The sequence below is a fragment of the Pristiophorus japonicus genome, chromosome 11 (assembly GCF_044704955.1).
Source record: "Pristiophorus japonicus isolate sPriJap1 chromosome 11, sPriJap1.hap1, whole genome shotgun sequence".
Lineage (NCBI taxonomy): Eukaryota > Metazoa > Chordata > Chondrichthyes > Pristiophoridae > Pristiophorus > Pristiophorus japonicus.
Genome location: NC_091987.1, coordinates 87,618,294 through 87,630,581, shown reverse-complemented (window position 1 = coordinate 87,630,581; position 12,288 = coordinate 87,618,294). Strand labels below are relative to the sequence as shown.

At 42.4% G+C, this 12,288-nt stretch overlaps 1 protein-coding gene and 1 long non-coding RNA gene across 3 annotated transcripts in view; one reads left to right on the top strand and one right to left on the bottom strand.

Moving 5' to 3' along the window:
• Positions 1 to 12,288, top strand: part of adgrg7.1 (adhesion G protein-coupled receptor G7, tandem duplicate 1) — a 103,369-nt gene that overhangs the window by 53,396 nt on the left and 37,685 nt on the right. For both annotated transcript variants that reach the window (XM_070893683.1, XM_070893684.1), the window contains exons 5-6: positions 2,502 to 2,660; positions 8,540 to 8,634. In XM_070893683.1, coding sequence (XP_070749784.1) covers positions 2,502 to 2,660; positions 8,540 to 8,634 — 254 coding nt within the window. The remainder of the gene's footprint in view (positions 1 to 2,501; positions 2,661 to 8,539; positions 8,635 to 12,288) is intronic.
• LOC139276150 (uncharacterized) overlaps positions 1 to 12,288 on the bottom strand; it is a 35,760-nt gene that overhangs the window by 7,328 nt on the left and 16,144 nt on the right. The window lies entirely within an intron of this gene.

Sequence of the window (12,288 nt, the reverse complement as noted above, 5' to 3'; positions counted from 1 at the left end):
TCGAAAGCCTTCTGAATGTCCAAATACACCACATCAACTGGTTCGCCCTTGTCCACTCTACTGGAAACATCCTCAAAAAATTCCAGAAGATTTGTCAAGCATGATTTCCCTTTCACAAATCCATGCTGACTTGGACCTATCATGTCACCTCTTTCCAAATGCACTGCTATGACATCCTTAATAATTGATTCCATCATTTTACCCACTACTGAGGTCAGGCTGACCGGTCTATAATTCCCTGTTTTCTCTCTCCCTTTTTTAAAAAGTGGGGTTACATTGGCTACCCTCCACTCCATAGGAACTGATCCAGAGTCAATGGAATGTTGGAAAATGACTGTCAATGCATCCGCTATTTCCAAGGCCACCTCCTTAAGTACTCTGGGATGCAGTCCATCAGGCCCTGGGGATTTATCGGCCTTCAATCCCATCAATTTCCCCAACACAATTACCCGACGAATAAGGATTTCCCTCAGTTCCTCCTTCTATTAGACCCTCTCACCCCTTTTATGTCCGGAAGGTTGTTTGTGTCCTCCTTAGTGAATACCGAACCAAAGTACTTGTTCAATTGGTCTTCCGTTATGACTTCCCCTGATTCTGACTGCAGAGGACCTATGTTTGTCTTTACTAATCTTTTTCTCTTTACATATCTATAGAAACTTTTGCAATCCGTCTTAATGTTCCCTGCAAGCTTCCTCTCGTACTCTATTTTCTCTGCCCGAATCAAACCCTTTGTCCTCCTCTGCTGAGTTCTAAATTTCTCCCAGTCCCCGGGTTCTCTGCTATTTCTGGCCAATTTGTATGCCACTTCCTTGGCTTTAATGCTATCCCTGATTTCCCTTGATAGCCACAGTTGAGCCACCTTCCCTTTTTTATTTTTACGCCAGACAGGGATGTACAATTGTTGTAGTTCATCCATGCGGTCTCTAAATGTCTGCCATTGCCCATCCACAGTCAACCCCTTCAGTATCATTCGCCAATCTATCCTAGCCAATTCACACCTCATACCTTCAAAGTTCTGGACCATGGTCTCTGAATTAACTGTTTCATTCTCCATCCTAATGTAGAATTCCACCATATTATTGTCACTCCTTCCCAAGGGGCCTCGCACAACGAGATTGCTAATTAATCCTCTCTCATTACACAACACCCAGTCGAAGATGGTCTCCCCCCTAGTTGGTTCCTCGACATATTGGTCTAGAAAACCATCCCTTATGCACTCCAGGAAATCCTTCTACACCGTATTGCTTCCAGTTTGGTTAGCCCAATCTATATGCATATTAAAGTCACCCATGATAACTGCTGCACCTTTATTGCATGCACCCCTAATTTCCTGTTTGATGCCCTCCCCAACATCACTATTACTGTTTGGAGGTCTGTACACAACTCCCACTAACGTTTTTTGCCCTTTGGTGTTCTGCAGCTCTACCCATATAGATTCCATATCATCCAAGCTAATGTCCTTCCTAGCTATTGCATTAAGCTCCTCTTTAACCAGCAATGCTACCCCACCTCCTTTTCCTTTTATTCTATCCTTCCTGACTGTTGAATACCCATGGATGTTGAGTTCCCAGCCCTGATCATCCTGGAGCCATGTCTCTGTAATCCCAATCACATCATATCTGTTACATATCTGTTAACATCTATTTGCACAGTTAATTCATCCACCTTATTACGGATACTCCTTGCATTAAGACACAAAGCCTTCAGGCTTGTTTTTTTAAACACCCTTTGTCCTTTTAGAATTATGATATAGTGTGGCCCTTTTTATTTCTTGCCTTTGTTTACTCAGCCTTCCACTATTGCTTTTTACCATCTGTTTCTGACTCCATATTACTTCGCCCTATCTCGCTGTATAGGTTCCCATCCCCCTGCCATATTAGTTTAAACACTCCCGAACTGCATTAGCAAATATTACCCCCAGGACATCAGTTCCAGTCCTGCCCAAATGCAGAACGTCCCTTTTGTACAGGTCCCACTTCCCCCAGAACTGGTTCCAATGTCCCAGGAATTTGAATCCCTCCCTCTTGCACCACTGCTCAAGCCACGTATTTATTCTAACTATCCTGCTTCCTCTACTCTGATTAGCACGTGGCTCTGGTAGCAATCCAGAGATTACTACCTTCGAGGTCCTACTTTTTAATTTAACTCCTAGCTCCCTAAATTCAGCTTGTAGGACCTCTTCCTATATCGTTGGTACCTACATGTACCACGACAACTGGCTGTTCACCCGCCCTCTCCAGAATGCTCTGCAGCCGCTCAGAGACATCCTTGACTCTTGCACCAGGGAGGCAACATACCATCTTGGAGTCTCGGTTGCGGCCGCAGAAACTCTATCTATTCCCCTTACAATAGAGTCACCTATCACTATAGCTCTCCCACTCTTTTTCCCACCCTTCTGCGCAGCAGAGCCACCCATGGTGCCATGAACCTGGTTGCTTCATATCACTTGTTGAGCTCATATATCAGTATTTGTATTAATATTAGCTTTGTCCTATCAACAGGCAATGAAGCATATTACAGAAGATGAGTTGTTGAAAATTGCAACCGCTGCTCAGATCCTTACCTCAGAACCACATGAACTGACTCCAGAGAATATCAGCTTTGCTGCCCAAATAGTGCAGCGCGTGCTGAATCAGTCAGATATATTGGACTCATTTGAGGTGAGCATCAATTACTATTCGATTTCACACTGAAATGAAATGCTACAGAACAGCAGAGGTTTTTAGATTAAGTGAAAAGACCTTAGCGTAATTAAAATCTGATACTCGAACTTTGCCTGAACAATCCGTTCTAAAGTTTATTTGAATTGCAGCAGTTATTTTTTTTTTTTAATGATTTGATTGACCTGATCTCTGTAACATTCACAGAACAACTAATTAATATTGTGTAGGTATTTAGATAACGTTTCCCCTGTTCTCTATCTGCCTGAGTTAATGTTTACATCAAGTCCATGGCTTCCTTTCATGCCACCTGTAGCTGGCAGCCAAGCGGTCCAAGACATGGCATTTCTCTCTGATGTTTATTCTTCATCGCTAGAAAATGCCGCACTCTGCTCGGTACCTCACTGCATGAAGGAGCTGAGATCGAGAACAAATTGTCGTGGACCTGGAACCTGCAGCCATCTCTGATTTGTGCTAGTGCACTAACGAAGTACCAATTTTGAAACAAAATTCCAATCACCTTTGCTAAACGCTTAATATAGCATCCCAGTAATTTATATTTGATTTAAAATATGATAGCTTTATAAAGTTGCCAAAATTATGAATTCAGTTACTTGAGAATATATTTTCATTATTTCTCCATATGAGTCTATATTACTTTGAATGTGTTAATCAAACCTGCGACTTTCATGGTCCAAAAAGTAAGTGGACTGTTTGTTATGGTACTGAGTCGTACAGATCATTAGGTACAGTATATAAAGTTGGGAATGCTGAATCTAAGGAAGAGCTGAGTATGACCACAGCTGGCATACTGTGTGTAGTTTTAGGTCCCACACTATAGAGCAACAAGAATAACTTGCATTAATATAGCGCTTTCAATATAGAAAAACTTCCAGAAGCACAGACAAAAATTGATATCGAGCCGGAGGGGATATTAGGAGGGGTGACTAAATGTTTGTTCACGGAGGTGGGTTTTAAGAAGTATTTTAAAGGAGAAGATTGTCATGGAGAGGAGGAAAAGTTTAAGGAGACAATTCCAGAGCTTAGGGCCGAAACGCACAGCCGGCAATGGTGGGGTGAAGGGTGTGGGGACGTACAAGAGGCCACTGTTGGAAGAATGCAAAGGGTTGTAGGGCTGGAGGCAAGTACAGCAATAGGGAGGCACAAAGTCATGAAAGGATTTGAACACAAGGATGAACATTTTAAATTGATGGTGTTGGGAGACCTGGAGCCAATGTTGGTCGATGGGTGAGCGGGATTTGGTGCGGGTTAGGATACAGGCAACAGAGTTTTGAAAGTTTTTAAGAGGATGGGAGGCCAGCCAGGAGAGCAGTGGGATAGTCAAATCTGTAGGTAATAAAGCCATGGATGAGGGTTTCGCCAACAAATGAGCTGAGGGAGGGGTGGAAATAGGTGATATTAGAGGAAAAGTAGGTGGTCTTAGTGATAGAGAGGGTATGCGGTTGGAAGCTCAGCTCGGCTCAAATAGGTCACCGAGGTTGCGAACAGTGGTTCAACTCAAGACAGTAACCAGGGAAGGGGATGGTATCGGTGGCAAGAGCACAGAGTTTGTGCTGGGGCCGAAGCTAATGGATTTGATCTTCTCAATGTTTAACTGGAGGAAATTGTAACTTGTGTGGCACTGGGTGTTGGACAAGTAGGCTGACAATGCAGAGGCGGTGGAGTGGTTGAGAGAGGTGGTGGTGAAGGAGAGCTGGGTGTTCTCAGTGTACATGTGGTTAAAGGTAATAGAGAGGGTACTGTGGTGAATCACTAGGATGCTGCCTGGATTGAGGAAATACAAATACTAATGCTTGAAATATTAGAGCTGTTTTTGTTAAAGGAGATTATGCAGTGATTTGACAGAGGTGTCTAAAATTATGAAGGGATGGACCAAATAGATAGAAACCGACTGTTTCCATTTGTTGATGGCTTTAGAACAAGGGTCATAGATATAAATTGAGATTTAGGACAGGGAGAAGGATAAACCTTTTTTACGGAAGGTTGTGAAGCTGTTAAATGCACAACAAAAATTTTTTGTGATTAAAGTAGAGAATAACATTTAAGATCAATAAGTGATTGCAGGAAAGGAAAACAAAGGGATATGAGATCAGAGCAGGCATATGTGATTAAGACTATTGCTCATGTGGAGGGTAAGTTCCAAAAGTTAAGCCAAACAGCCTGTTGCCATGTAGTAATTTCTATGTAATTTTATATTGTCCATAATCTTCTGATTTAGAATCTTCTGCTATCACCAATCCAAAGTTGACACTTCAGTGCAGTACTTCAGTGATATCGCTGGACGATGGTTGAGTTAAACTTTCTAAAGGGTTAAATTCATAGGGCAGCAGAGCTATAAGATATAGATTAGGATTCAATTGGAGTGTCTGAAGCCACATGCTTCAGAAAGTTGGACATTCTAATGGTCATTCATGTGTATTCTGGTTGAGATGACTCAATTCATTTGAGTTCAGCAAGGTTAGTTGCCCAGGCAGTTTGGTGAGTTTTCACTTCCTGTGTTCAGAATTAACAAAAGAAGTGAAAAATCATAGACTGTCAGGTTTTTAAAATAGACACTGAGGGTAGGCTTTGGTTAGCCAGGTCCAAAGAAGATTGAGAAGGTTAGGATGCAGAAGAGTCATTAGAAGTTATTTTGCTTAAGTCAAGTAAGATGATCCACTGATGTGGAGAAGTGCAGCATGGTCATTACTTGTGTTACATAAGAACATAAGAAATAGGAGCAGGAGTAGGCCATTTGGCCCCTCATGGCTGATCTGATCATGGACTCAGCTCCAGTTCCCTGCCTGCTCTCCATAACCCTTATCGCTCAAAAATCTGTCTATCTCCACCTTAAATATATTCAATGTCCCAGCCTCCACTGCTCTCTGGGGCAGAGAATTCCATAGATTTGCAACCCTCAGAGAAGAAACTCCTCCTCATTTCAGTTTTTTTTTGAGGATGTAACTAGTAGAGTGGACAAGGGAGAACCAGTGGATGTGGTGTATTTGGACTTTAAAAAGGCTTTTGACAAGGTCCCGCACAAAAGATTGATGTGCAAAATCAAAGCACATGGTATTGGGGGTAATATACTGACGTGGATATAGAACTGGTTGGCAGACAGGAAGCAGAGAGTCGGGATAAACGGGTCATTTTCAGAATGGCAGGCAGTGACTCAGTGCTAGAACCCCAGCTCTTTACAATATACATCAATGATTTGGATGAAGGAATTGAGTAATATCTCCAAGTTTGCAGATGACACTAAACTGGGTGGCGGTGTGAGCTGTGAGGGGGACGATAAGAGGCTGCAGGGTGAGTTAGACAGGTTAGGTAAGTGGGCAAATGCATGGCAGATGCAGTATAATGTGGATAAATGTGAGGTTATCCACTTTGGGGGAAAAAACATCTGAATGGTGGCAGATTAGGAAAAGGGGAGGTGCAATGAGACCTGGGTATCATGGTTCATCAGTCTTTGAAAGTTGGCATACAGGTGCAGCAGGCGGTAAAGAAGGCAAATGGTATGTTGGCCTTCATAGCTAGATGATTTGAGTATAGGAGCAGGGAGGTCTTACTGCAGTTGTACAGGGCCTTGGTGAGGCCTCACCTGGAATATTGTGTTCAATTTTGGTCTCCTAATCTGAGGAAGGACGTTCTTGCTATTGAGGGAGTGCAGCGAAGGTTCACCAGACTGATTTCCGGGATGGCCGGACTGACATATGAGGAGAGACTGGATCAACTGGGCCTTTATACACTGGAGTTTAGAAGGACGAGAGTGGATCTCATAGAAACATACAAGATTCTGACGGGACGGGACAGGTTAGATGCGGGTAGATTGTTCCCGATGTTGGGGAAGTACAGAACCAGGGGACACAGTCTTAGGATAAGGGGTAGGCCATTTAGGACTAAGATGAGGAGAAACTTCTTCACTCAGAGAGTTGTTAACCTGTGGAATTCCCTGCCGCAGAGAGTTGTTGATGCCAGTTCATTGGATATATTCAAGAGGGAGTTAGATATGGCCCTTACGGCTAAGGGGATCAAGGAGTATGGAGAGAAAGCAGGAAAGGGGTACTGAGGGAATGATCAGCCATGATCTTATTGAATGGTGGTGCAGGCTTGAAGGGCTGAATGGCCTACTCCTGCACCTATTTTCTATGTTTCTATGTTAAATGGGCGGCCCCTTATTCTGAGACTATGTCCCCTAGTTTTAGTTTCCCATATGAGTGGAAATATCCTCTCTGCATCCACCTTGTCCAGCCCCCTCATTAGCTTATATTTTTTGATAAGATCACCTCTCATTCTTCTGAACTCCAATGAGTATAAGCCCAACCTACTCAACCTATCTTCATAAGTCAACCCCCTCATTTCCAGAATCAACCTAGTGAACCTTCTCTGAACAGCCTCCAATGCAAGTATATCCTTCCTTAAATACAGAAACCAAAACTGTATGCAGTACTCTAGGTGTGGACTCACCAATACCCTGTACAATTGTAGCAGGACTTCTCTGCTTTTATACTCTATCCCCCTTGCAATAAAAGCCAACTTTCCATTTGTCTTCCTGATTACTTGCTTTACCTGCATACTAACTTTTTGTGTTTCATGCACAAGGACCCCCAGGTCCCTCTGTACTGCAGCAATTTGCAATTTTTCTCCATTTAAATTATAATTTGCTTTTCTATTTTTTCTGTCAAAGTGGATAACCTCACATTTTCCCACATTATACTCCATCTGCCAAATTTTTGCCCACTCACTTCGCCTGTCTATATCCCTTTGCAGATTTTTTGTATCCTCCTCACAATTTGCTTTCCCACCCATCTTTGTATCATCAGCAAACTTGGCTACATTACACTCAATCCCTTCATCCAAGTTATTAAAAGAGATTGTAAATGCAAAGATAAGTTGTTCTGATTGAATGAAGTGAGTCTGATTAGAACGGTTGCTCTGTATGGTAACAAGCTCTCTGTGAAATAAAGGAGCTTAACAGTTTGTATCTGGCCTCAGCTTACCAAGGGTTTAATCACTCCCCCTTCATAAAGATCAGAGAAGTACATGTGAGGGCACATACAAATGACACAATATCCTGTTTGTTATATCCCCTGGGTTACATTATTGTATAAGTCAATATTGCACGGTGTGCATCAGCTGTGCCACATAGGATATCCCGAGAAGGCATCTATAGCAGACCCGAATTTATAACATATATAAATGACTTTTTAACTGGCTTTAGTATCTGAATAATTAATTCCTATCTCAGAGTGCACTGTGTTCATTGTTTTATATTTATTCTTGGGATGTGGGTGATGCTGGCAAGACTGGATTCATTGTTCATCCCTAGTTGTTTGGAGAAGGTGATATTGTGCCTTCTCCTTGAATTGTTGCAGTCCATGTGGCGATTTCGGTAGGGAATTCCATGATACTGACCCTGCAACAATGCAGGAATGACGACAATGTGTTTAAGCAAGGATGATGCATGACTTGGAGGTAACTGCATTGCTACAACGTTGCTACACTTGTCCTTCTCGGTTCTAGCGGTTACAGGGGAGGGGGTGCTGTCAAAGTAACTTTGCTGCAATGCATCCTGTAGATCATAGATACTGCTGCCATAGTTCCTATGCTTTTCCTATATTACCACAATAACTAAAGTACTTCATTGGCTGTAAAGTGCTTTCCGACATCCAGTGGTCATGAACGGCGCTATATAAATGCAAGTCTTTTTTTTATTATAGGGTGTCAATGATGGAGGGGATAGATATTGAATCCAATAGCAGGGGTATTGATCAAGAAAATTGCTTTGTTCTGGATTATGTTGAGCTTCTTGGTATTTGACTTGCTTTGCAATGGTTATGGAGACTACATAACTGTACTTTTTGATTTATGATTTGCAGGCTGCTTTCATGGCAATTACTACAATCAGTCAACTTCTCAATGTTAATGAAATAGCATTTGATCCCACAAATGAGATCTTTAACATTACACAGAGGTGAGATAATGTTTGTACTCTAGTTGTATGCATCAAGCATAAATTTAATCTGACATTCCTAGTAGGCAATGGTGCTCACAAAAATAGCACCTTGGGAACTGTGAGTCTATGATTTTCCAGTTGAAGTGTGTGGGAATTATTGTTACTCAGTATTTTAATCAAATGTTTCACACTGTGAATTTTGCACAAAATAGATATGATAAGGGATCTGTTTTACATGTGCCACTAGTACATTTAAAGTAGAAGAAAACATTTTTGCTGTTACATTTTTGGGACTTCTTAAACTTTCTTAATGTAGATTATTTTGGCTCTCATATGTTAGATTAGTCATTGGTGAGTCCCAACATCCTAAACCTTTGGCAGTGTCTATCATCGCCTTGAAATCTAGGTAACCTTTCAGTATTATGCCCAGGTAAACAAATAGTAAGTCCTGTTTGGTACTCGATTATGTTATGGCTTCATAAGATAACTCCTCCAGGCTTCAAAAGTAGTGGAGCATTGCATCAGATCTTAATCTTAGTTTAACATATGAAGCAAATTTGTTAAACACACAATGAACAAGTGAATAATCTAATGGTGATATAATAGTGCTTTCAGTAGAACGTTTATCTCTAACTCTCCCTGTAGACAAGATAATAAAAAGATGATGGCCTAGAAATTCGATCGCGCCCATAAATGAGTACAGGCAGCATGTGCCTGTTCGCATCCCTGGGACCACATGAAGGTCTGGTGCAAATTCATTAAAATAATTCAGGCGTGCGGCCAGTACAACTCATTGCGAGGGTGGAAATTCAAGGGTATCTGAAGCTACTTAAAGGCAGCCAGCACCTCTTAAATGGGAGGTGTACACTGGCTGCAGACAACAGGGACATTAAAAAGAATGGCTGGAAGAGGTCCAGATAGGGCACCCAGGTTCTCTGATGCCATGTTGAAGGCCCTGGTCCAGGTGATGGACAGGAAGAGGAAGATTCTTTTGCCCACAGGGGGCAGAAAGCCCTCAAGGCAACACCTTTGCTCACACTGCTGCCATGGAAGCTTAGACGGTTGGCATCTTGCTTCTGGGGGCTAGTATTGACAGAGGCTTCCAGAGTGATCTGGGGCTGAAGTGGAGTCTGCATCCAATCCCTGGTCGTATGTCTGTGTCTGATTGCTCCAGTGTAGTGGTGTTTACAACTTCTCCTTTCCAGTATAGAGGTGAACAGTATACTGGAGATATGCAAGTTCATTTGCAGTCTAAGAAAGCTTGAGCAAATGGCCATTGGGACTGTCGATTGGGCTTTATCTTCAGGTTTAGGTCATGATCACACAAAGTTTACCTCATCCAAGGGCAAAATTAAAGCTGAAACAAAAAACCTGAATGCTGACCCTATCTATTTAGGGAGGAAAAAAAAGAGACCCTCATTGAATCGGTGATAGAAACGCATTCATTATATTATCTATTAATGGAACACCCATATAGGCACCCCGCTTATAATATAAAAACATAAGAAATAGGAGCAGGAGAAGGCCATGCGGCCCCATCGAGCCTGCTCTGCCATTTAATACCATCCTGGCTGATCCGATCATGGACTCAGCTCCACTTCGCTGCCCATTCCCCATAACCCCTTATCGGTTAAGAAACTGTCTATCTCGGTCTTAAATTTATTCAATGTCCCAGCTTCCACAACTCTCTGAGACAGCGAATTCCACAGTTTCACAACCCTCAGAGAAGAAATTCCTCCTCATCTTAGAATAAAGGGCCGCCCATTTAAAACTAAGATTATGCCTTCTAGTTCTAGTCTCCCCCATCATTGGAAACATCCCCTCTGAATCCACCTTGTCAAGCCCCCTGATAATCTTATACGTTTCGATAAGATCACCTCTCATTCTTCTGAATTCCAATGAGTAGAGGCCCAACCTCCTCAATCTTTCCTCATAAGTCAACACCCTCATCTCTGGAATCAACTAGTGAACCTTCTCTGAACTGCCTCAAAAGCAAGTATATCCTTTCTTAAATATGGAAACATAGAAACATAGACACATAGAAAATAGGTGCAGGAGTAGGCCATTCAGCCCTTCAAGCCTGCACCACCATTCAATATGATCATGGCTGATCATGCATTTCAGTACCCCATTCCTGCTTTCTCTCCATACCCCTTGATCCCTTTAGCTATGAGGGCCACATCTAACTCCTTTTTGAATATATCTAACGAACTGGCCCCAACAACTTTCTGTGGTAGAGAATTCCACATGCCCACAACTCTCGAGTGAAGAAGTTTCTCCTCATCTCAGTCCTAAATGGCTTACCCCTTATCCTTAGACTATGACCGCTGGTTCTGGACTTCCCCAACATCAGAAACATTCTTCCTGCATCTAACCTGTCCAGTCCCGTCAGAATTTTATATGTTTCTATGAGATCCCCTCTCATTCCTCTAAATTCCATTGAATACAAGCCTAGTCGATCCAGTCTTTCTTCATATGTCAGTCCTGTCATCCCTGGAATCAGTCTGGTGAACCTTCGATGCACTCCCTCAATAGCAAGAATGTCCTTCCTCAGATTAAGAGAGCAAAACTGTACACAATATTCAAGGTGTGGCCTTACCAAGGCCCTTAACAACTGTAGTAAGACCACCCTGCTCCTATACTCGAATTCTCTCCCTATGAAGGCCAACATGCCATTTGCCTTCTTCACCGCCTGCTGCACCTGTATGCCAACCATCAATGACTGATGTACCATGACACCTAGGTCTCGTTGCACCTCCCCCTTTACAAATCTGTCACCATTCAGATAATAATCAGCCCTCCTGTTTTTACCACCAAAGTGGATAATCTCACATTTATCCACATTATACCACATCTGCCAAACCAAAACTGTATGCAGTATTCTAGGGGTGGCCTCACCAATACCCTGTTTTTATACTCCATCCCCTTTGCAATAAAGGCCAAGATTCCATTGGCCTTCCTGATCACTTGTTGTACCTGCGAACTAACCTTTTTGTGTTTCATGCACCAGGACCCCCAGGTCCCGCTGTACTGCAGCACTTTGCAATTTTTCTCCATTTAAATAATAACTTGCTCTTTGATTTTTTTATCTACTAAAGTGCATAACCTCACACTTTCCATTATACTCCATTTGCCAAATTTTTGCCCACTCACTTAGCCTACCTATGTCCTTTTGCAGGTTTTTTGTGTTCTCCTCACACATTGCTTTTCCACCCATCTTTGTATCGTCAGGAAACTTGGCTACGTTACACTCGGTCCCTTTGTCCAAGTCGTTAATATAGATTGTAAATAGTTGGGGTCCCAGCACTGATCCCTGCGGCACCCCACTAGTTACTGATTGCCAACCCGAGAATGAACCATTTATCCCGACTCTCTGTTTTCTGTTATTTAGCCAATCCTCTATCCATGATAATATGTTACCCCCAACCCCTTGTACATTTATCTTGTGCAGTAACCTTTTATGTGGCACATTGTCAAATGCCTTCTGGAAGTCCAAATACACCACATCTACTGGTTCCCCTTTATTCAATCTGTTTATTACATCCTCAAAGAATTCCAGCAAATTTGTCAAACATGACTTCCCCTTCATAAATCCATGCTGACTCTGCCTGACTGAATTATGCTTTTCCAAATGTCCTGCTACTGCTGCTTTAATAATGGACTCCAACATTT